General features: G+C 49.7%; 1 protein-coding gene across 1 annotated transcript; it reads right to left on the reverse strand.

Moving 5' to 3' along the window:
• Positions 1-1074: 1074 nt before the first annotated feature.
• Positions 1075-2025, reverse strand: LOC141727885 (olfactory receptor 14A16-like). Its single transcript, XM_074534172.1, has one exon. It carries the CDS (start codon positions 2005-2007, stop codon positions 1075-1077), a length of 933 nt encoding a protein of 310 aa, XP_074390273.1. The 5' UTR covers positions 2008-2025.
• Between the last annotated feature and the right edge of the window lie 23225 nt (positions 2026-25250).

A 25250-nucleotide genomic window follows, 5' to 3' on the forward strand; every position in this document is an offset into this window, starting at 1 on the left:
GCGTCTGCAGTGGCACAGGAAATTCCCAGCTGATTGGAACAAACTTTCTGGCTGAGTGCAGAGGCCAGGACAAAGCTGAGTGGTTTGCCTGGTGTCCCCCAGCCCTTGCTGGCCCCAGGGGCTGATGGCATTTGTGCTCCCTCAGGTTCATGTCCCCACACCAACAGCATGGGGGTGCTCCTGCCTGCTCTGTGCAATGCAAACGGGCTGCTGAGCCAGTGCTGCCGTGTCTGTGCCTGCAAGGATGGGGCACCTGTGTGAGCTGGGGGAGAGGCCAGGGCTGCAGAGGGGGGATGTTGTTGGCAGCTCCATGAGGACACTCTGAGACGCTGCCCTGGGCTGTCCAGTGCACTGGGGATGGATCAGCCCCTGCTCTGGTGCTCCTTCCCATCTGCCCCAGGGCCCTTGCAGAGCCCCAGCCATGCTGTTTGCCCCCAGCCTGCCCACGGCCAGCCTGGGTCTGCTCACGGGGCTTTTCTGTGCTGAGCATTGGCCTGGGTGTGTTCTTGAGAAAGCCTGGGCAAGGAACCTGGAGCCCCCAGGCCCTGGCCTGAGGCGTCAGCGCTGCCCCAGCAGTGCCCATGGCCTGTCCCTGCTGCAGCCCTGGCACTGCCACCCCCAGGGCTGTGCCCGGCCCCGAGAGCACTCAGGCCCTGCAGCAACACCAGGGCCACCAGGGCAGTGGGGCAGGGCCACGGCAGGAGCACTGGCAACACCAAGTGCTGCTGCTGCTGGGCACAGCTGCTGGGCCAGCACTGATCTGCCCCCAGCTCTGCACACAGACATTGCTGCAGCAGCTCCAGAGAAGGCAACAAGAGGGCATCTCTGCAGAAAACTCTGCTGGGAAATTCTTCAGTTTTTTCAAAGCCACAGAGAGCACAGCCCCTCATTGAAACAGTCTGTGGCCACAGGGAAGATGGAGAGAAAAAAAATGAGAAATGGCACGAAAAATGACATTTTTTGTTGACAAAATTTAAAAATTAAAACAGAGGAAAAGAAATTCCAAACTGAAAGAAACAAGAAGCTTCAAAGATTATTGTTACTACGAGTGACTTGCAGAAACTGGCCAGCATTTTAATGTTTCTGAAAGTACCCAGTCATCAGTTTCCTCACTGCAGCCTTCAGCTCCTGATTCCTCAGGCTGTAGATGAGGGGGTTCAGGGCTGGAGCCACCACCGAGTACAGAACTGACAGGGCCAAATCCAGAGATGGGGAGGAGATGGAGGAAGGTTTCAGGTGAGCAATTGCTGCAGTGCTGAAGAACAGGGAGAGAACGACCAGGTGAGGGAGGCAGGTGGAAAAGGCTTTGTGCCGTCCATGCTCAGAGGGGATCCTCAGCACAGCCCTGAAGATCTGCACATAGGAGAAAACAATGAACACAAAACAACCAAATGATAAACAGGCACTAACAACAATGAGCCCCAGTTCCCTGAAATAGGATTTGGCACAGGAAAGCTTGAGGATCTGTGGGATTTCACAGAAGAACTGGCCCAGGGCATTGCCATGGCACAGGGGCAGGGAAAATGTATTGGCTGTGTGCAGCAGAGCATGGAGAAAGCCACTGGCCCAGGCAGCTGCTGCCATGTGGGCACAAGCTCTGCTGCCCAGGAGGGTCCCGTAGTGCAGGGGTTTGCAGATGGACACATAGCGGTCGTAGCACATGACTGTCAGGAGGGAAAACTCTGCTGAGATGAAGAACATAAAGAAAAAGAGTTGTGTGGCACATCCTGAGTAGGAGATGTCCCTGGTGTCCCAGAGGGAATTGTGCATGGCCTTGGGGACAGTGGTGCAGATGGAGCCCAGGTCGCTGAGGGCCAGGTTGAGCAGGAAGAAGAACATGGGTGTGTGCAGGTGGTGGCCGCAGGCTATGGCGCTGATGATGAGGCCGTTGCCCAGGAGGGCAGCCACGGAGATGCCCAGCAAGAGGCAGAAGTGCAGGAGCTGCAGCTGCCGCGTGTCTGCCAATGCCAGCAGGAGGAAGTGCTTTATGAAGCTGCTGTTGGACATTTCTTCTGTCTTGGCATGGGGACCTGCAGAAAAAGTAATCATGGAATAGTTGGGTTTAGAGAGGACTTGAAATATCCCAGCACAGCTTGGGGGCACTTTCTCCCCACTGCCTGCCCATCCCTGGGGGCTCAGCTCTGCCCTGTAGACCCCTCCCAGCTCAGGCACTGCTCAGGGGCAGCTCTGGCTCTGCAGGTTCTGACAAGAATGTCAGAGCAACCCTGAGGAGGCTGGAAAAGCAACACTGATGCTGCCTCTAAGGGGCCCGGTGCTGATTTCTGTCACTGCCTGATTTGTTTAGATCAGAGATTTTTTTTTTATTTGCTTCAAGCTGAACTGAAATGAGTATTTATGGTCAATATCCCATTCAGGTAACCCAAAACAATAGATTAAAAAGCAGGACTTTGCCTTTCCTGCAGCCCCTTCCTTGCTCTGCTCCCTGTATAATCTACTGATTATGTTCTGCTGTTTAATGCCACGCTGCGAGCAGTCCTGAACAATGCAGCATCCTTACCACACCATGAGAACACTTCCAAGCCTTACCAGCTGTCTCCTCCCACCCACATCTTGTCCCCCAGTGCTGGGAGCAGCTGCCAGGGCTGGCTGAGAGCTGTCCCTGGCAGGCAGCAGAGTCCCTGCCCCAGCACAGCGCCCTGGGCGGCAGGATCCTGCTCTGCAGGACAGCCCTGGGCACCCCTGGCTGCTCTGCACAAGAGACAATCACAGAATGTACTCACAGGGTCTGCAGGCATTGGGATGTTCCAGCTTTAGGAGATCACTCCAGGAGCTGCAACTGCATTGTCCTGCAGCCAGAGGTTCCTGTGCCAAGGGCTGGCAGTGATTCCGCCCCAGGCACTTCTCAGCACCTTCCCAGCCCTGACTGATTGAAGCTCTCTGTGCCTCTGTGCTGTGCCCAGGGTGGCTGCAGGCAGTGCCCCAGCCCTGCTGGGCTGGCAGAAGAGCTGCTCATCAAGGGAAATGTGCTTTTGAAGCTCTTCTTGGTTACCAGGAGCTGCCTCTGTGCCAGGAGCCCAGCCCAGCTCAGCAGCACAGACACAGCACAAGGACTTCAATGAGCCTCTGGGGCTTTGTGCTCAGGGCCTGAACATCAGTCCCTGAGAAGGAGCTGAAGAAACCTCTCCAGAACTCCATGTCAGAATCCAACTCCAAACTTTCTTGAAGTTTTAATGGGCCCCACTGAGGGACGCAGCTGAGAAAGTGTCCCCAGGCCCCAGGCAGAGCAGAGAACTGGAGGCAGTGATGACAGGTGGGGACAAAGAGAAGCCAAGTCTTGGTGTCCTGGGGCACAGCAGGGTCTGTGCCACCAAGGGCTGTGAGGAGACACCTTGTCCTGAGCCACTGGGGCCTCCTGGCATAGCCCCAGCCAGGCTGGGCACTGTTAGCCCCTTGTCCTGCCCTCAGCATTCCCCCCCTAGCCCACATCCCAGGGGCCTCAAGGATCTGCTGGAAGGAGTCCCTGGGGAGCCTTGCTCAGGAATGGCCCTGGGGGCTCCTTCATGCTCCCAGAGACTGCAGGTTTTTCAAAGGACTTTGGGTTTTGCTTTTGCCTTGGAGTCTCTGAGAGGTTTGTTCAATCATGGCCTCCAATTATCTGCTGTAATGAGCCCCTGGAGAGGCTTTATCAGTAACAACACTCAGTGGGGCTCATTAATGCTTCAAGGTACTTCAGTTATTTTAAGGTTCTTGGTATTTCCCTTTTGGTACAGACTCTGTGAGAGGTTTGTGCAATCATGGCCCCAATTATTTGCTTTAACGAGTCCCTTGAGAGCTTTGTACTGACACTCAGTGGGGCTCATTAATGCCTTGAGATACTCAAGGTTTTTAAGGTACTTTATGGATTTAAGAATACTTTTAGGTACTTTAAAGAATTTTCCTTCCCAGACTGAGTCTCTGAGAGGTTTTTGTGCCATCCTGGCCTCTACCTCTGTCCTCTAAGGAGTCCATGACAATCCTGTGTTGAGTAGCTTCCCCCTTTCTGTTTTACAACAACGATGGAACTGAAAGAATTTGTAAGACTTTCTAAGAGCATCCAAACAAACATGGGACAATTAAAAATACAACAACAACTAAGACCCCATTTTACCTAGACATCATTCAACCCTCTAATTCCTAGGATTGGAAGTGTTTTTTGAACCAGTCTTTTTTTCCATGTGAAGCTTCTTGAAGCTTTATTCCTTCAGTACCTGAATGCTCTTGTGAATTGACTCGCTGTGGCTGGAAAGGTTCATGCCACACATGCCCTCAGAGTCTAAACTGCCATGCCCATGTGCCCAGATTAAAAAATCTAACACTGTTCTGCAAGGTGGCCTGTCTGACGGTCTCTATGTCTGAGAGCAGGCCACTCAATGTGAGTGAGGTAGCATTGGTTTGCATACTTAACAGGCACCCAAGATGGTCGAATTGTCCTAAAGCTTTAGCTGCGGCCACGCCAGGTAGTCCAAATTGGGGGTGCTACCATCTGATACCTGGATTAAAGATTGCAAAGCCATCTCTTTGGTATCATCCAATACTTCTCTTGGGATGCCTGCTGCTTGATCATCTGGTAGGCTGTGTTGTCTTTCTGCAGTTAAATGGTTGATTGTCAATTCCACCCTTGCCTCATCAATAGCATAGTCTGCTATTAATTGATTTAGTAAACACTTCCATCCCCCTTCCCACAGGGTGTGTTCTGTAGGTGACACCAACATGGTCATAATACATTTTAAATCATATGAAGTTAAGACATGTGCTGTAAACATGGCCCTCATTATGCCATTAAAACAAGTAAGTCCTTCCTTCGGTCTTTTACTGCCCTACATAGATCCTTGATTTCCTTGTAAACCAATGGCTGATACCTGGGATTCTGCCCCCTTCTTTCATAACATACAGGGGCCACAAAGATTTTCGAGACTATTTGCCAATCTCCTTCCTTAACTGCTTCTTTCCAGATCCTTTCCTAGGGATCTTCTGGGGTTGAGGGGCGAGGTGGCTCTGGGGAATCCAAACTGTCTTCTGGGGAGGAAGAATAACTTGGAGCAGAAACATTAGGATTAGAAATAATATGACAGTTGGACTCAGTATCTTTGACCATGGGGGCTATATTGTTGCCGGAGGGTGAGGCAAAGGGCACAGCCATTTTGTCAGGTGTTGGGAAGGAAGGGCCTTGATTTAGGATGGTGGACTTCCAGGGTGGTGTTCTGGAGGCATGGCCCGGGGTGAAGGTGGAATGGTTGACAGTGGGGGCATGACCTGCTGTTGTGAGGGTGGATTCTGGAGCTTCATTCAGGGCTGAAGAGAAGATTCTGGTAGCAGGAAGTGGAGGAGTCAAGATGGAGGGAGGATGGTTGGGCTCCTGAGCCACATTCAGGCTCCTTCCATCTTGAGTCTCCAGGGCATGATGCTCCAAGGTCGCGCGGCCATTGCCATCTTGGACCATCGTTGAATGTCTGAGAAAGGCAGGTTTGAGGGCAGGTCCTGAGTTAGGAGTGACCAATGGATTGAGTTTTAAACACAGTGCTTGCTGGTGAAGGGTCTCAAGGGTGGTATGGAAGATGGGGAGCATGTGGGGTGCAATGGGGCCCCTTTTGATCAAAAGGTTATACAATTTAACTCCCACTGAGTCCCAAAATTAAGTGGTATGGATTTCATCAGCAGAGGCATCTGGAAAATTTTTAATGATCAACCTCATGATTGATTTTAATTCATTCTTTGAAAATATTATGTCATGATCAGTGAGAATTAAAGCATCCATATATGCTCCTTTCTACTTTGGACATCTGGCTGCCCATTTTTCTCTTTCTCTGCCTTATGGGGAAGAGCCACCGGAACACCCCAAATCAATTATGGGACTTGGATGAATATTGTAAAAATACAGTGGCAAAATGAGCAATAAATGTCTTGCATTTCCCCAAACCCCCCTGCAATCCTATGCAGATGAAGCCGTCATTTTTCCTGCCGATCCTGGCCAAGGTCCCTTGAAGCAAGGATGAATCCACCAGGCCCGGCACAATCCAAAATCTCAGGGAGTGCTGGCCTATCTTATCAGCTAACCTCATCTGACGTGACTGACACAGGGATCCCTGAATGTCATGGTCCCTGTTCGGGCACCAAAAGTCACATTTGAAGTGGGCTGCAAAAAAACCTCTCTGGTTCCCTGACTTCAGGGCGAGGGTGGCAAAAATGAAAAGGAGCAGGATCGATGGAGTCGTTTAAGAGGAACTTTAACAACAGGGTGAAAAACAATAAACATGGAGAAGTCGAGCACAGTATGAGGGGCAGGATCTCAAGACCGGAGACAAAGGGGAAGCAACAAAATAGACACTTGGGGGTAGAATACTCTAGAACAATAACCCTGTAGGGGAAACATGTAGCCAATAGGGGAGTAGAACTTGGACAAGATAGCACAGCAACACTAAAGGCTTATGGGGGAACTCTCAAGCTCACCCTAAGTTAAACAAATTTTTCCCAGGGCTCAAAACTTCTGCCCAAATCTTTTGGGGTAAAATCTGGCTGACTCTGAGTTACAGCCAGGCTAACTACTGCACTGCTACTTTGCACTGGCCCCTTGGGACCATGCAGCCCAACAGAGCCACAGTGGTGTCCTTGGTTCCACAAGGCTCCACAGTGTCACAATGGTGCCTTGGATCCATGGTGCTCTGCAGTGTCACAATGGCCCCTTCATTTCACAAGGCTTCCAAATGTCACATTGGTCTCCATAGGAAGGAAGCCACGGAGCCCCCATGCTTCAGGAGTTGATGAACAGCAACCACCAGAGGCAAGGCAAGCCTGACCTGTCTGTCCTGGAAGGTTTGGATGGAGCAACTCTTGGACATTTGAAATTATGAATGCAGTGTCCTAATTTAAAACATTTGTGCCTGGAGAAGAGAGATGGAGTTTTTTCATGAACACAAATGCACAGATCCCTTTCCAGTGTTTGGAAAATAGGTGAGTGCTACCATTTAGGAGTTAAAGATCAGCCAGACTTGTCTGTCCTGGCAACTTTTGTCTGCGAGCAATCTTTTATTACATAAAAATTTGGAGGTGGAATCCTAATTTTGGCCATGGATTCCTGGAAAAAATGGATATTTCTTTTCCATGAAAAGAAGACCCCAGAGCCCCAGTGTTTCAGGGGCAGATGGAAGTGGCCTTCCACATTCCATGGTCAGCCAGACCTGTCAGGTGACCGCTGGGAGGCCATGGCAGCTACACCTATTTCATGTTCCTTTGGTTCCACAGGGCCCTGCAGTGTCACAATGGCTCCTTGCTTCCATGAGGTCTTGCAGTGCCACAATGGTTCTCTTGCTTCCATGAGGCCTTCAGGTGTCATGGCCCCTTGACAACACAAATCCTTTAGGATCTTATTGGTCTCCATGGTTCCACAAGGCCCGACAGTGACATAACGGTCTATTGGTTCCATGAAGCCTCGCTGTGTCCAATGGCCCCTAGGTTCCACTACTTGGAAGCAAGTAGTGCAACAATGAGTCTTTTGGTTCCTTAAGTTCCCATAGTGTCACAATGGCCCCTTCCTTCCATGAGGGCCTCCAGAGTCACAATGATCTCCATGGATCAATGGTACCCCTCACGATCACAATGACCCTTTGGCTCCACGAGGCCCTGAAATGCAACAATGGCCTCATGGTTCCACAAAGCCCTGCTTCTTCACACTTGCCCTTTGGGACCATGCTGCCCAACAGGGCCACAATTTGTCCTTGGTTCCACGAGGCCCCACAGTGTCACAGTGGCCCCTTTGATCCATGGTACTCTGCAGGGTCACAAAGTTCCCCTTGGTTCCACAAGTTCCTAAAGTATAACAGGTTCCACAAAGGCCTGCAGTGTTACCATGGCCCACTGGTTTCAAATCTTCCACTGTGTCACAATGGTCTCCATAGGAAGGAAACAACCAAGCCCTAGTGGCGCAGGAGCAGATGAGAGGCAGTCACCAGAGGCCAAGGCTACCCAGACTTGACTAGTACGGGCAGATTTTGTCTGGGAGTAACCCTTGGATATAGAAAAATTTAGATGCAGAATCCCAGTTTTGGCCATGGGTGCCTAGACAAGAAAGACACTTCTTTCCCATAGGAATAAAAGCTCAGAGCCCCAGTGTTTCATGGTCAGATGAGAAGGGCCCTTGACATGTCAAATTCCGTGGGACCTGTCAGACAGTCCCCAGGAGTCCAAACCAGGCAGACCTGTTCCATGTTCCATTGACTTCATGGGTCCTAACACTGTCACAATGGTCCCCTTGATTCCATGAGGTCTGGCAATGTCACAATTGCTTCTTGGTTTCATCAGCCCCATCAGAGTCAAAAGGGTCCATTAGCCCCACTGTTTTGCGGAGAAAAGAAGAAACCTCACAACTTTGTAAAAGTTGTAAAGCTCGGTATGCTTTTATTACGACGCGCGCCGGACGCAAGCCTCCCCAAAAGGGCATGCGTACCCCTGAAGATTTCAGACTCCTTTTATCCCCCTTCCAAATGCATATGCATACAGTTTCACAATAAGTTCATACATATTCATCTTGCATGACATTTAGCACCAGTTCTTCTTTATCAAAGGAATTTCTAGGTCGGGGCAAATTGACCTCGTGGTCTTTTCTGTTTTTCTTTCTCTGTCTCTTTGTTGTCTCGGCATGCGAATTTTCCTTCAGCTTTGGCTGTTTGACTTTTGACCGTTGTCAGACACTTCACCTAATTCAGGACGGATCCCTACTCTGTCTCATTCCCCCCTTTCCTAGGAAATAAGTAAATTCTTTTACTTAATGAAAACTCTCATGACAATAAGTGTCTTTTAATGCTTCACTATGTACGTTTGATAAAGAGGTTAGTACAGCCATTCGTTGTAGTATTCTCCAGTTCCAAATTAACAATGTAATAGATAATCCTAAGCTTATCCCAACTAATATTAGTAAAACTAGAATAGGGTGGCACAACTTATTAAAGATTCCATTTGCAGCTGGTGACCACCCAAAGAATACATCTCACCAGTGATGATCTATATTTAATTTTATTCTTTGTAGAACTCTGGTTATCTCCTTTGTATCATGTTGGACAGTAATTAAGGTTTTCTTTCCACTTTCTTGGATTCCTTTCAAGACTTCTAATAGGTCTTGGTGCTTAATTAATTGCTTTACCAATGTAAGGTTCGCCCCAATAGGGGTAGGTGGTAGTCTGTGATACACTGTGTAATTGGCTGTAATCAGCTGGTGGGATGTTACTGGTACCAAATACGAAAAATCACACCCAATAATCTTAACAAAATTACAAATACAGAGATTAGAATGGTTTCTACTAAACAGAATAACATCATTGCTATCAATTTGTACAGCAGCACAAGCAGTTCTCAAACATACGCCCTTTTCCAGTATATACGAGCACAGTTTTCTGGTCAGTGACTGGATGAATTTAAAAGTGGCAAATACCCTGTTCAGTGTCCAAACACATCCTGGGCATTAGCAGTATTGCTTTCACAAATGAATCTCATTTGTTCTCTAGTAATGCAGGATTCTAAGTTTACTGTCTGCCACTTTTCATTCATCTTTTCGTGCCCACACTCTATGTTCTGAAGGATAGAGTATTGTTTCTTCATGGTTTAATCTTAGGGCAATGATGGGATGGATAACATAAACAGTTGCATTACGTATGGTAAGCACAAAGGCAGTGGCCACAGCCACATTAGAAACAGGATCATAGGTGAAATTCACCATAGTCCACCAGGATTGAAACTTCCTTTCAAAATCAATTGCATTATCCCACTCAATTTTCCGAATTTCAGCTGGAAAATTACCTTCACCCCTTTCCTATATGATCAGAGCTGCTGTTGCTTGTATCCATAACTGTGCCTGTATACAACTGAAAGCTAAAGACACATTATCTTGAACTGTACTAAGTGCTTCTACTATCAATTTGTGGTCTTGGTCCCCGGCCTCTTCATACTTCTTTACTTTGGCAGTACTTTTGAAATCTGTCACTGGCTAGTTCCTAATGCCAATAGAGATTACTATAAAGGCTGCTTCAATTTTGTTAGGCTACCTGCTGCAGCAGCCAGTTTATTCATCAGTATTTCTGAATCAATTCAATTTAAAACTCCTGATCTTGTCCCTAATATGCCAGTTAGATGTTTGTTATGGGGAACAGGAACTGCTTTCTCTCCATGACCATCCCTCTCGGCCAGAGGGATGTGCTGGGCTCACACTGCAAATTCAGACACACTTCACAAGTGTATCTGACAGAGGTTTAGGTCATACTTGAGACAGATGTTTGTTCTGAAATGTAGAGACCTCAGGGAATCTAACCTCTCCCTCTCCCTCCAAAGCACCTGATTTCTCAGATGTGTGGCAAGCAGGAATGTCTCTCCTGGTCTACAAAACCTCACCCACCTTGCCCCTAGCTAAGATCAAGCTATGGACTGTGTTCAGGGCAGAAGATAATGGAGGGGAAATCTTGAGAGAAAAGCCTAAATTCATTGCAGTGCCTCAGAACAAACTGGGATCAGGTTTCTGCTACTTGAAACACTCAGCACAAAAGTGATGCTCAAAATCTTACAGCTTGCTGCTGAGCTCTGAGAGGGTCTCTCTCTCTACCTCTTTTAAGCAGAATCCAACTGCCTCAGACTGGGACAATCACTGATCCAAATCTCAGTAGGAAAAGGGACAGCTATAAATAAAGAAAATCACCTTCCTTGCTTGGGTTAATTTACCACCTGCAGTTCAGCACCCTTTACCAGCCATTGCCTGGGGGTTCAGCCAACCAGCTTGGAAAATGACCTAAGGAAACTGATTTCTTGGTGTTCCTGGTTTTAGGCACCAGGAGAGCTGGCTCCTTCCTTTCTTGTTCTGCTCCTGAGATATGCCTGTTTTTGTGACCATGTTTCCAGCCCTCAAAGGAAGTTTTTAGGAAGGAGGAGCAGGCTGGTTGGATTTTCGAGATGTTAATTTGCATTATCCACACGTTTGAGAGACCATTCTGGATTGAATAATAGCTGTTGTTCAGTCACATTCTTTACTACGTTAGGTTCAAGTTTGGAGTTTGGGTAGAGTCTTAACTAGTATGGGGTGTATAAGGCCCTGCTGTGGTAAAAAGTGCAGTGTCCACTTTGAATTCAAATGAAAGTCTGACAGTAACTCGAGCTCAAAGGCAGGTCACTTCTACAGGCTGTATCAGGGTGAAATTACACCAACAGTCTGATTCACTTAGGTTATCACAGACTTCCTGGTGTTCATATACACCAGGGGAGGTTCAGACACTAATTACATCTGGTCTCTCATAAGCCATCCTATTGATGACTAAGCACTTTACTTTGATTTCTTCTCCTCAGATTCCTTGAAGTGTTCACAGTTCCCGTTCTTACTATTCTTACTCCTCACATACCTGATTCTCGTGGATTACTACAGTAGATATGTTTAAATCTTTTATCTCAGAAGATTTTCCCATCCAGTATACTGATTAAATGCCAGGGACCAAGGCCATTCAGCATTGTTTTGGGTAGAGGTACTCTCTAGTTCTAAAACTTCAGTTATAATTCCATACAAAACAATTCTGTACACTAAAGTATGAGCTACTCCCGACCGCAATATACTCATTTTGCCCGAATAAGTTTTAGTCTCAGTTCATTGTCTCCTGGTGTCACTCCTGAAGGGGCTTCTGGGCCTTCTTCACCCGAGAGTGATGGATCCAGGCATTCTGCTCCTTGATTTTGATTGCAGTGAAGGTGGTGAGAGGTACTTGTAGTGGTCTCTCCCACTGTGGTTCCGAAGTCTTCTCTGTAAGAGACTTAACATATACATCAACCCCAGGCTATCTAACTCCCTGCTCCGAGTTCCAGCCACATGTTTCTCAATTTCTCTGAGCCGTTTGCTTAATGCCACCATGTAAGTGGACATTCTGGACATTACCCTTGTATTCTATATGGTCTTCTATAAGGCATTCCAAAAGGATTCATTTTAGTTTGAATATGCAATAGTGCTAGTGGAAGAGCTTCTTGCCCCAGTCTTATGATTTGCTGCTTAATCAAATGATTCATTCTCTCCCCCTGGCCACTTGATTGGGGGCGGTATGGGGTGTGAAGTTCCTAATCTATGCCCAGATGGCTTCTAATCTGTTTCACTATTTTGGAAATGAAATGTGATTCTTTATCTGAGGATATTGTGGCTGGAACTCTGAAGCGTGGTATTATTTATTGTAAAAATGATCTGGTCACCTCTTGAGCTTTGACAGCTCTGGTGGGGAATGTTTCTGGCCACCCTGAAAATGTATCTATTAATACCAGTAAATACTGATACCCCCCTTTCCTTGGGAGTTCTGAAAAGTTGATTTGCCACTGCTGTACAGGCCCATGGCCTCTCCCAGTCTGACCGAGTTTTAGCCCGGGGGTATTTTGAGGTTAGTCTGGAGGCAAGGACCACATTATTGGCTTACCTGAGTGATAGTGGTATATAAATTCCTGACAACGATACAACGATTGTTTCAATCAGATGTGTGTTCTAGAAAGCCTGTGGGAATTACTACTTCAAAGTCAACACTTCATTTCAATGCACTCTGTATCACTAGCAGCCTTGGTCATTTCTAGAAAGGAGCCACACTCTATAAAAGGCTTTAAGTAGTTAGGCCCCAGTGTGTTTTCTAGTGCCCTTCCTTCACTAGTAACCACGAAAATGGGAAGGGATTACTAGCTCTCTTTCAATGGTAGCCCACCCCTTGCAGTTGTATGTCTCTTTTGATTAGTATTATTGTATTATGGCTTACCTTCGAGGAAAATCTGTACCTCACCCTTTGCTGCTTTCTTTGCCTCTCCATCCGCCAGCTCATTTCTTTCCTCCAATTTTAAGCTCACTCTCTGGTGTGCCTTAATATGCTTTTTCAGGTAGCTGAACTGCTTCCAGCAGCTGGATTGTCTCTTCTTTCCCTGTGAGGTCAGCAGTCCCCTCTCCTTCCAGATGGCTCCATGTGCATGCACAACTCTGAATGCCTTTTGCTGTTTCTAAGGCATGGGTCCATGCATTTATCTCAGCATCCTGTGCAGAGGTACCTGTTGGTAAGGGTCCACACTCTATTACCTCTCTGCAGGTAGTCACTGTGAATTTTGCTATGTCGCTTTCTTGTCAGTGAACCAGGTCTCTGCATCGTCCGGAGGAGTGTCCTTTAAGTCTGGGTGGCTGGAGTACGTAGCTTCAATGGTCTCTAGGCAATCGTGGTGTACTGCTTCTCCTTGATTCCACTGAGAAAAGAAGCTGGGTTGACAATATTAGTCACCACTATCTCTCCATCATCTTGCTCTACCATGATGGCCTGGTATTTCAGAAACCTCTCTGGTGAGAAGCCAGTGGCCACCCTTTACTTCCAGTACTGCGGACACTGTGTGGGACACTAGCACAGTCATTTTTGTCCCAGGGTAAACTTGTGTGCCTCTTGAATGTTCAGCACAACAGCTGCTACAGCTCTGAGGCAACCTGGCCATCCTTCAGCTGTTGCATCTAGTTGCTTAGAGAAGTAAGCAACTGCCCTCCGGTATGGGCCCAAGTCCTGAGCCAATATTCCCAGGGCAATTCCTTGCGTGGAAAAATAGAAAGAATGCTTTACTTACATCTGGAAGTTTCAAAGCTGGAGCCGACATGAGGGGGACTCTCTAGCTGGTGAAAGGCCCGTGTGGCGTCTCTTGTCCACTGGAGATCTCAGTTCCCATTGGCAATAAGAGCACAGAGGGGTCTGGCAAACAGTCCATAATTATGAACCCACAGCTGGCACTACCCTGCCATGCCTAAGGAGTTTGGAGTTCTTTCGTTGTCTGGGGTTCAGGGTTTGGCATAGGGCTTCCCTGCCTTAAAGTCTGCTGCTCAGCACTCACTTCTTACTCCAGGTAGATTACCTTCTGTTTCACTACCTGTGCCTTTTTCTTTGAGACTCTGCATCCTTGGAGTCCTAGGAAATTAAAAGGCTTACCGTCCAGGCTTCTCTCGCTTCCCTCGTCTGACTGGCCACTAGAAGATCGTCCATGTACTGCAACAGCCTCCTTTCCTCTTGTGGAGCTTCCTGGGACTCTGGGTCTTTGCAAGCTGTTCTCCAATTGGAGTGGAGAATTTTGAAGCCTTCAGGCACATGGACTATGTGAGCTTGTGTTTGAATGCAAAATATTCTGGCTGGCTTCGTGGATAGGGAGGCAAAAGAAGGCATCTCTTAGGCCTAAAACAGTGAACCAGGTTATCTCAGGTGTTAAACAAGTTAGTAAGGTCTATGGATTTGCTACCACAGGGTACAAATTCTGTGTTATCTTATTGACAGCCCTTAATCCAGTACTACCAGTTATTGGACTGATTCCTTCCTTACCTTCCTTTTGAGGGTACTACTCAGTTCTCACTGGTTGTGTTCTTTCATTAAGCTTGACGGGGGAGCATCCCATGGGGGAGCATCTTTCACTCTCCCTGGTGCAGCAGAGGCCCATACCCTTGAAAACACTTATTTACTTATTCTAATATCTCCTTACTAATGTCTTTCTTAATTTCAGTGTCTGTTGATATTAAGCCTAACATCTTTATATTATTTGCCTCCAGAGTAACCTTTCTCACTTGAGAATGTTTAGCAAATTGAACGAATTGTACAAAAGCTTTTAGGTACACATAGTACACATGTTACTTTAAAGGTTTGCAAAAGTATGCCTTCTCAGACTGGCCAGTTGTTCATTCCCCACACTACAACATAAACATTCTCCACAGGTACTAAAGCTTTATTTAAAACTGAACACATGACCCTTGTGCCGACAAAAATTCTTCCCTTTTGGGAAGGTCACCTTTACCCCTCCTCCCTTACCTTGGGAGGAAGCCTTTAACAAATCATATGTACTCATTTTGCGAACTGTGATTGCTTCGCATTTCAGCGTGATAATCCTTGCCTGATTTCATACGTTGCTATCTTATGCTGCATGCTGAACAACATGTTTGATTTGCTTTCTCTTTGCCTTGTTTTCCTTTTCAAGGGCCAAGACCAGAGAGTGGTCTGATCTCACAGTCTCTTTGTCATTCTGGGTGATTTCTTAAAACAAAAGACATTTCAGCATACAAAAACTATTCCATTTATCTTCCTATTATAAAACAGTACTAACAGCAATGAAGCACTATAAATCTTTTTATTTTCTGAGCTACTCTTACTGGCAACCTCCTCCCAGTAAGCCCCTCCCAAAAGGGGCTAATTTAGGAACCTGTTTGCTCTGGTCAGTTCTCATTATTTATTTCTCCTTGCCCTATCTCGCTTCCATTCAAACCTTTTTACAGACCTTCACAGTAGTTTCTCAGTTTTCCTCCTATACACACAGCTCCAGGTGGCAGGTATCAGATGTGATTCTCACACACAAGCTCTAAGACCTTAGGTTCTGAATCCGCTTGACCAGAAACCTCTAATTTACACTCGGGGCGTGTACCCTGACACCTATTGGAACAGCAAAACAGCAATATCAGTGTTTCTCATAAACACCGCACTGCAATAATACTTGCACATCCAGCTTTTGCCCACAGGCCATTCCCATGTTCCCTGGGGAGACAGGGCATCCAGAGCTGTCCCTGTGCCCAGGGCACAGCTACTGTCACCTCACACAGCGTGCCAGACTCTTGATGTACCAAAGGCTCCCCGAAATTGCTCACAAAGGCAGGCTATTCTGTTTGTTACAGGGAACTTTAAATCCTTTCAGCGGATTGTTTCCAGTAAAGACTTACTGCAGTACCAACCGAAGTCTCATAAATCTCATAAGTCTCATTAACTAATTCATCTCATTCATCCCTTCTATATAAACTCTGTTTTACAAAAGATCAGTCTTTTCTAGTTCTCTTCTTGCACAATCTAATTAAGCACTGTGTCTACTTACACTTCTTTGCTGCTTTGCAAAAAGGCTGTGCTAGTCACAGCCGAAACTCTGATATGCCCACAGACACAGACACAGACACACGCACTCTTCCCCCCCCCCTTTATCTCAAATTCACTAGAGCCAAGGCTTGAATTACTATGAGGGGGAGAATTCTTGGAATTCTTTTAACTCACTTTATCGAAGTTAAACATAAATCACCGTACTATAGTTCTCCTATGTAAAATGCTACTCTTGTTGCAACAAAATCTTAAAATCTCCACAAACACCACTATACAATCTGAGAATCAAATTACCACAATGCAGCGGAAGAAAATCACCACACAAAATCACTGGGAAAGGGCATATTTCTCAAAGTGCTCACTTTTCTCAACACAACACAGCATACCATAATTCAGCATTTACTCATATCAATTTTCCTGGACACAATCAAAATAACAGCGCACAGTCTAGAGATCAAGTCCAAACATCCAAGGCAAAGGAACTCTCTGAGCTCATACTCACGGTTAAAATGTACCAAATCTACACAAATCACTACATTCAAACATGATAAATACCATCACTGACATTCCTCCACTTGCTTCTCCGCGGGGCACTTCTCTCCCTGCCCCCGCAGCCTGCTGCAGCCGGCGCCTCTGGCCTCACTCGGCTGCTTCAAACACGGGGAGTACTGACCCATCCCCGCACTGCAGGGCACTGTAGATTTACTCTCTTTTATACACCATACACTTATCACTTGCACGATCACAAACACAGTGCACTGACCACACACATTAACCATACAGCAACACAGTGTCTGGACATCACACACACACACAAACAAAACACACACGGGCTCACCAGTTTTGCTCTATCAGAACTATGAATCCCCAATACACACATACACCGGTTCACCCGGCTCACCCCCAAAGCCGCTAGCGGTCTGCTCTATCAGAACGACGAACCCCGTCTCTAATACAGCTGCTCTATCAGCTGAACCCATGAACCAAGACGTCTCTGGGTGATTTACTCCCTTTCTCTCCTTCCTCCCCCCCTGGGGCCCCTTAGTACATACCATATCTTCCTCCGCAGGCCAGCGGGTCGTTGTCTGTCTTCGCAGGTGGCAAGTTGAAACAAGCGGAGCCCCACCAGGAAAAAATCCTGGGGCGCCTTGGAGGTCCGTCTATCCCCCTTGCCCCCGCGGGGACAGAGAACTCCAGGCTGGCTCGCCAAAATGTTTTGCGGAGAAAAGAAGAAACTTCACAACTTGTAAAAGTTGTAAAGCCCGGTATGCTTTTATTACGATGCGCGCCGGACGCAAGCCTCCCCAAAAGGGCATGCGTACCCCTGAGGATTTCAGACCTCCTTTTATCCCCCTTCCAAATGCATATGCATACAGTTTCACAATAAGTTCATACATATTCATCTTGCATGACACTTAGCACCAGTTCTTCTTTATCAAAGGAATTTCTTGGTCGGGGCAAATTGACCTTCTGGTCTTTTCTGTTTTTCTTTCTCTGTCTCCTTGCTGTCTCGGCATACGAGTTTTTCCTTCAGCTTTGGCCTCACAGACTTTTCACCATTGTTAGACACTTCACCTAATTCAGGATGGATCCCTACTCTGTCTCACCATACAGAAGAGGTCCTTCTTGTCCTTAACTGCACTGGCAGAATTCCAGCACCATGTCACAGGGGAATGCTGAATGGTGACAATACCTCGACTTCCCTTCTGCCTTTGGTTCTGTACTGGGAGTTCTTCCACTTTCAAGTTCTAGAGAGGAAGGGGGCTCAAAGGCACAGTTTTCTCAGCAGTATTTACCAGGCAGTTTGACTGCATTCCCTGTCCTCCCTCTTCCCATGACTCAAAAGGAGCAACCAAACCCTTCATCCTTTCCTCATTCTCTTTATATTTAAACACATTTGTCCTATGGAACATGCAGAACAACACCTTCTTAGTCCTGCCTTTCCTTTTGTTTTGCAATCTTTTTCCAGAGCCAAGGCAGAAGGATCCCTTGGGACCAAATTAAAGCCACATTCCTGCTGCAATTCAGGGTGATCCTTCAGATAAACAAAACATATTTATGTACACAGCTTCATCTTCTTTTCGTTCTTTTCATGAAAATAATAGTAACAACAACACGGTACAATAACTCAGATTTGTGTTTATTGCCTTCTTCTCCCTGTCTTCAAATATTTAAAGGGCCACTATTGATCAGAGTATTTGTTGAGTGTTTTCTTAGTCTCTGTGCCCCCAGGGCCTTTCTTACCTTCTTCCATTGTTTCAATAGGCATCCCAGGGTGTTTGGATTTATTGGCTTGCTGGCTGACACCCTCTCTTGGACACCCACCCTGGTCCTTTCTTTATCTCCTCTTACACTCTGTTGATTTTTATTGATATTTCAATTCACAAACTGAAATGTTATTTTTTTCTCTTCTCTCCTTGCTCTTATTATTTTTACACCACAATTGGTACACACAGGGTGTCTTTGGGCTCCCCTGCACCAATATTCTCTCCTGCAGCTCTGGCAATGTATATAAACAAAAGGACTACACCCCTACACAAGAAACAAGGGATCAGAGTCCTTGCAGTCCTGCAGCCTTCCTGAGGCTTCTGCGTCACAAGTGCCTTCAAGGCCCAACTGCAGGACTTGTTAACTTGGAGTTTTCCTGAGGCATCTCTCTTTAGGGTGCCCTCGAGGCCAGACTCTGGCATTGTTGTGGTGTGCTTTGTGTCTTTACTTGTTGAGTTTGTTACTGTACTGGATTTTCTATGTTTGAAATGGTTCATTCTCTGTGGCCCCATATTACTTCCCAAATGGTTTCCCCCTAAGTTGTATCCTCCCCCTTTCCCTATCAATCACCCTTGTGCCTACCCCTATTTCCAGACCCTTCTGTGTCACTCCTCTAAACCCTGGTCCTGCAGCTTGTCTGTCATTGTTTGCCAAGCCCCTTCATCTAGAAGCTTCGATGTCAATTATGTTAAACTACTAATCCCATGGGTAGATTTTGTATGCTCTCCTCCACTATCCTATTCCATTGGTTGGATGATAATTTAGTCCCTCCTCATGCTCCTCCTCAGTTGCTGGCCTTTAGTTGTTAGGCTGACTCCTCCCCAGAGTCAGCCTCCCTTCATAATTTTGTGTATCCCTTTACTCTGTGCTCTTTTGATTCTGCTCCCTCCCAGCTTGCTACAGTTTGTAGCACCTGTTCACTCCCTTTGGGGAAGAAATAAACAGCTGATGGAAAATTACAGACAGAAAGCCACTCTCTTTTTTATTTACCGGTCTAAATCCACGAGGACCTCTCTGGGTGCCTGCTTGGCCAGGCTCAGCGGAAGGAGAAATTCCTGCCAGTGGCTGATCCGCTACCCTCAGCCAAGCCAAGGGAGGCAGGGAGCAGCCATTTAGTGACGTGCACCGAGGTGAGGGGTCAGGGCTGGCCGGCACCACCAGCACCACCCCTCCACCTGAGATCGGGGGTGCAGCACCATGGCATGGCAGGCAGATTCCTCAGTTTGTTCAAAGTGTTCAGGGGGATAAAAAAGAAAGGCCCTGGAGCTGCCCCAGCATAACAGCCTGAAGAATCGGAACAGTTCCAGCCACTGCAGGATGCTGAGTGGCAGAGCAGGGCCACAGGGCTGATGGCTGAATCCATTAATTCTTAAGTTCTTGGACTTCACTGAATTTGGTGACAGCATCCTGACGGTCCTGTCAAGCTGCCTGCACAGCAAGTGCAGGGAGTGGCATTTCCTGGCGCTCAGAGGCCTCGTGGTGGTCAGCAAGGATCCCTTACTGGTGAGAAGGGGGCAGCGGCTGAAGCTGCGCTGTTAAAGGAGCCCCATGGGTGTGCAGGGCTTCAGGAGCTGAGGCAGCTGCTCCCAGCTCTCCTGCCTCACCTGCCCCAGTGCTTTGGGGCAGGCCTTTGGCCTGTGGGCCCTGCAGCAGCAGGGTGGCCTTGCAGTGCCAGGGCGGTGTTGGTGGTGCAGCCGTCCATGGCTTCCCAGCACAGCCTTGTGTTCCACACAGGCCAGGAGAATGTGCATCCTGTCTCCAAGCCTTGTGGAGCTGCTGGGTGATGCAGAAGGAGAGGTGGTCAGCATGTCCTTCTGTGTGCTCACGAATGTGCTCCAGCACAAAGACATCCTTGTATCCAGCACCACTGCCGCAAAGCTGGCTAAGGCACTGCTGCTGCTCTTTGACCACGAAAGGCTCTGTGTCCCCAGCTGCAGGCACTGGCTGCTGCTCAGAAACTTTGCTCAGGTGAGCTTGAAAAAATTGGTCTCAAGGCCTGCTTCCCTTCCCTTCCTCCAGGAGAACAGCAATGTGCAAGTCCTCTCGCTTGAGCTCTTCTTCAGGGTGATGGACTTGGTAGTGGATGAGGGAAAAAAGCCCCTTGAGAAGATTTTGAACCAAAACCTGCTCCTTCTTTTACTGCCATAATGAGGACTGGCGCGTGATGTAGGTGAGGTTTTGGATGAGGCTGGTGTATCGCTGGGAAGGGCTCAGCTGCCTCCTGTCCAGCCACCGCATGGACTGCTGCCTTCTCGAGACTTTGGTACAGAGATTTGAGTCTGGTGCCCTGGGCTGTGGGGCCATCTCTGGGTCTCTGCTGCTCTCCAGGCCTCTCAGGAAACACTGCTTCTTGTGGCTGAGCTCCTGAAGATGAGGAAGCTCAAGCAGCTGCTGAAGAAGGGGCAGCTTTCAAAGTTCACCGAGGTCCTGGTAAGGAGGGCCTGAAGCCCTAGGCTCAGCCCAGAGAAGGCCCCTGAGGGGGGTGCTCAGTGTGCGGGCTGGCAGCTGTGCCCCTGCCCGCTGCTGCAGCCAGAGGCCGCGCGGGCTCTTCTCCAGGCTCCTGTGGGCCCGAGCTGGGTGCCCATGGAGCCCTGGCCAGGCGGGGCTGCGGGCCGGCACCGCGGCTTCCCGGGCAGCAGCCGGCCCTCTGCCCCTCCTCTCGGGAGCCCTTGGCCAGCGGCTGCTGGCCGCGCCTCAGGGCTGTGCGGGCAGGGGAGGCCGGGGCTGGGCGCAGGCAGCGCCTGGCCCAGGGGCTGAGCCCGCGCCAACCCTTCCCTCCTGCCGCTCTCTCCAGCTGGCAGAGGACAGGAGCCGAGCGGCCGAGCACCTGCGCCAGGCCCTGCCATACCTTCAGAGCCCACAGGAGCCCCTGCAAGAGGCGGCTGTCACGTTCATGGGTGAGCTATGAGCCTGTGCTCCCCTGCCCAATCCCACCTGCCCTGCGCAGCCTCACAAGGCCCCATCCATCATTCCCCTGCCCTGCCCAGCCCTTTTATGCTCTGCCCTGTCCTTCTTTGCCCCACCTGGCCTCGCCCCAACCCACCCTGCCCCACCCTTCCCAACCTGTCTCTGCCCGACCCTGGCCAGCCCAAAACAGTCATCCTCTGCCCTGTCCAGTTTCATTTAACCTGGCCACATTCTACCCCACCCTGCCTCACCCTGCCCAACCTCGCTGCACCCAACTTTGCCCCGCCCTGTCCAACCCCATCATGCTGCACCCTCTCCTGCTTCACCCAACTAAGCCCTGCCTCGCTGCACCCTTCCCCACTCTGCCCCGCCCCGTTTGTCCTGCCCCTCCCCAACCTGCCCCACCCTGTCCACCTTACCCTGCTCTGCCCTGCCCAACTATTTCATGCTCCGCCCTCTCCTGTTCTGCTCAACCTATCACCACCCTGCCCCACCCTGCCCCTCCCAGCCCTGCCACACCCAACCTCCCCCTGCCCTGCCCAATCATTTTGTGCTTCGTGCTGTCATGCTCCACTGAACTTTGCCACACCCTGCCTCGCCCTGCCCCGCCCTACCCCACTCCACCCCGCCCTACCCCATCCACCTCAGCTTCACCCTGCTCTGCCCAACCCATCATGCTGCGCTGTCTCCTGCTTTGCCCAACCCAGCCCCGCTTAACCGCACCCTTCCCCACTATGCCCCACCCCTTTTGCACTGCCCCGCCCCACCACACCCAACCTGTCCTCCCCCTGCCCCACCCAGCTCCACAACACTCAACCTCATCTCGCCCTGCCCTGTCCAACCCTTTTTTGCTCCAGCCTCTCCTGCTCCACCCAACTCTGCCCTACACCATCCTGCTCTGCCGCAGCCCACCCTGCCCCACCTCTCTCTGCCCCGCCCTGCCCTGCCCAACCCTGTCATGATTTCCGCCCTCTCCTGCTCCACCCAACCTGGCTCCACTGTGTCCCACCCATCCCCGGCCCGCCACAGCTCAGCCCCAGCCCCGCCTGCTGCCCTGGCAGCGCCAGCCGCGCCCGGCACCGTGGAGCCCCGCCTGGCCTGGGCATTGCTGCTGCCGCCCTCTGGCAGCCGTGCCCTGGGGCGGCAGTGTGCGGCAAGGGCCGGGCTGAGCCCCTGTGGCCGCTGGCAGGGAGCTGTGCCGTGGGGGCCGTGACAGGCTCTGTGCTCACAGGCATGGCCGGGCGGTGCCTCAGGAGGCAGCAGCAAGAGCTCCGGCTGATCTGGACAGGTGAGTGAGGGCAGCGGGCTTACAGCCCCAGCTGCTTGGGGAGCTGCAAGCCCTGCCCCAGTGCCGAGGGCTGTGCTTGCTCTGTGGACCAGGGTTGGCGTGGCCAGTGCGCACACAGGGATTTTTGGGGCATATGAGGCAATAGTGTGCATTAGCTTCGTGCTGATCCCCTTGGTCCCTGCTGCCTTCTGCCCATGGCCAGAGCCGCCTGCAGTGGCCCTGGCACGGGGGGCTCCTCGGAGCCCTGCCATCCCTGGATCTGACAGTGGCTCTGTTTGTCCTTCTTGCAGCTCTTGGAGACAAGGCAGAGGATGTCAGCCGTGCCACCAGAAGCCTGGCTCGTGCTCTACTGCCTCACAGGCTGCAGCCTCCTCCTGGCCTCGATACAGAGACGTGGGTTCTTGTCCTCAGCTTTGGGGCCATCTGTGGGTCTCTGCTGCTCTCCAGGCCTCCCAGGAAACTTTGAACTGCATTGTTCAGCCAGGTTCCTGAAATGCAAGGACCTCCAACAGATCCTGAAGTTGGATCACATCTGGAGGTTTGGTATGGGTCGGGTACGGATGGCCTGGAAGCTCCAGCCTCAGCCTGGAGAAGCCCCCTGTCGAGGTCCACCCGAGTGAACGGGTGACGGATAATTTTTTGGTGCAAAAATAAGCAACAAGGCACAGGGTGTGTGCAGTAACAAATCAACAAAATGCAATTTTATTGAAATAACCACAGCTGATATGCGTTGGTGAGGGAATCTGGGGAAGAAAAGGGTAAGACAAGGGAAGAGGGAGGAAAGAAGGTCAGGTAGGGTGTAGCTACCGAAACGTGTCGTTGTCCTTCGGGGGTCCAGCCGTTGAAGCTTACTGGTGCACGTCCTGGGGAGATCTCCAAGCACGGTTGGATTGCACCCCAAAAATATACCGTTTTTCATTGGGGGAAGGGCGGCCAAAATAAGGTTTCCAAGGAAGGAAAAGAATAGGAATAGAAGGAGGGGTGTTTATTCCATTCTTTTCATGGCCGAATGCTCGCAGGTGCATTTATTCTGGGCAGTTTCCCCCCGCCTTGTATCCCAGTCTCTGGAAGGGAGTGCCAAGAGGGTTCCAGGGGGGGTGCCTTGTACAGGGATTTCTTTCTTGGTTCCTTGATGAGGGGATTCGCATCTCTGTTTCTCTGTCACGGTAGTTGAAGGCAGGCAAGAGGGGTCTTCTCTTTGAGGGGGAAATCACCCTAGATCTCAGACCAGCCAGGTCAGGAGGTAGTGAGAAAGTCCAGATCCATTGTTCAGAAAGGGCAGCATGCCCCTTTTGAGTTCAGCATGGCATGTTCTGCAAACAACACCTGTGAACACACTGAGTAAGCATAAGACTTTCTTTCCCAACTGGCTCAACAGTTTTTAACCATTTGGTGGTCTTTTCTCTTCATGACAACTGTGAGGCAAAAAGAAAAGATTTTCGGATAGACTCTCACACCCCCTGACTGCACTGCTCAGTGTGTGGGGCTGGCAGCTGCGCCCCTGCCCAGTGCTGCAGCCATGGGCACCAGTGTGGAATCCTCTGATTCATCCTCCTCAGGGAAATCCCCAGAGCCCTGCCTTGGAGAGAATTACCATAGAGTTCCCCCCACTCTGGTGGACAGAAAGATCTTCCTCATAGACTTTTACTGAACAGCGATACATCCCAGTTCCTTTCCCCATATGTGCCAGCTTCCCCTGGTTTCTCTTTTCCCTGTTTCCTCACTGATTGGCCGGCCCTGTCTTCCCTGAAATCCAATCCCTCTTGTCCTGCCCTTTGTACCACCCCCATACCCTCCCCCACTTAAACCTTGTGCAGAGCACATGGTCTGTCTTTTGCCTCTGGTTCCCCTTTGGTGTGTTGAAATAAACCTTGCTGGAACTGACCATGTAACTGCCCTGGTGCCTCTCTTGGCTGAGCTAGCTGCGGTGAGTGTGGGTAGTGTGGAGTTGACTGCCTTGCCTGAATGCTCACACAAGCAGCCTTTCCACAGGAACTGCTTCCTGGGAAATAGGTAGCAGCAACCACCATCTAAACCCCACGCTGCTACAGGCATTCCGCCCCCTGTGCTCCTTTACTCTCATCCCCTCGGGACAGGTCTAGAGGTAGAAACTGCCTAAAAAAGGCACAGGAGTGCTAACTGCCTCATGCCATTTCCAGTTCTTAGCTGTCCCTTTCTCAAGCAGGTACTGGCCATATGTGTGAGACAGCCATAGAGAAGATGAACCTGGAATGCCATGGGAGGATACCACTGTTTAGGTTAGGCTGAGAGACTGGCCCAATTCCCCATGGTTCTTTGCTTGGTAATGTTAATGTTAATGTGCTGTTGTCAATCGACTGCTGTTCATCCCCCAGTTACAGAAAGTTCTGTACTCCCCCTTCCTCCATTGGCTTTCTCTGAGAGACGCCTGCCACTCCACTCCCCCATTGGTGTATCCTGTGTCACCTCACCTCAACTCCAACCCTGATTCCCTTCCCCATTGGATAATTTGTACCCTGACCTCTCCTACCTTCCCCCAGTTATATACCCGGGGCCCCCTGCTCCTGGCTCTTCTCCCCTGGTTCCCTTCAGCGGAGGTTGTGTTCCTGCTTGTTCCTGTTTCTCTCCTCACCTTTGCCCCACCCGGACCTCTGAATCTTCCCCCGATAAACCCTGCTGGATCTGCCATGCAAAGAGTCCTCTCATTTTCTCTGGTGAGGCTTTGATTACACCATCTGGGCCCAGGCATCTGGCGGGCTGGGGGAATTCCTGAGGCAGCCGAAATGGAGACGCTTTTGGTACTGCAGGCACCCCGACAGCACCTGCCTGGGGAAGCTACTCTGGCCACCCAGAGCCATGCCAGGCTGGGCTCTAACCGAACCCCCGTTTTCACACTGCTTTATCCTGAACTACCATTAACTTCTATTGGACAAGATGGCACTGGCCACATGGCCGGATCT

Source organism: Zonotrichia albicollis, unplaced genomic scaffold, assembly GCF_047830755.1.
Source record: "Zonotrichia albicollis isolate bZonAlb1 unplaced genomic scaffold, bZonAlb1.hap1 Scaffold_257, whole genome shotgun sequence".
NCBI classification, from domain to species: Eukaryota; Metazoa; Chordata; class Aves; order Passeriformes; family Passerellidae; genus Zonotrichia; species Zonotrichia albicollis.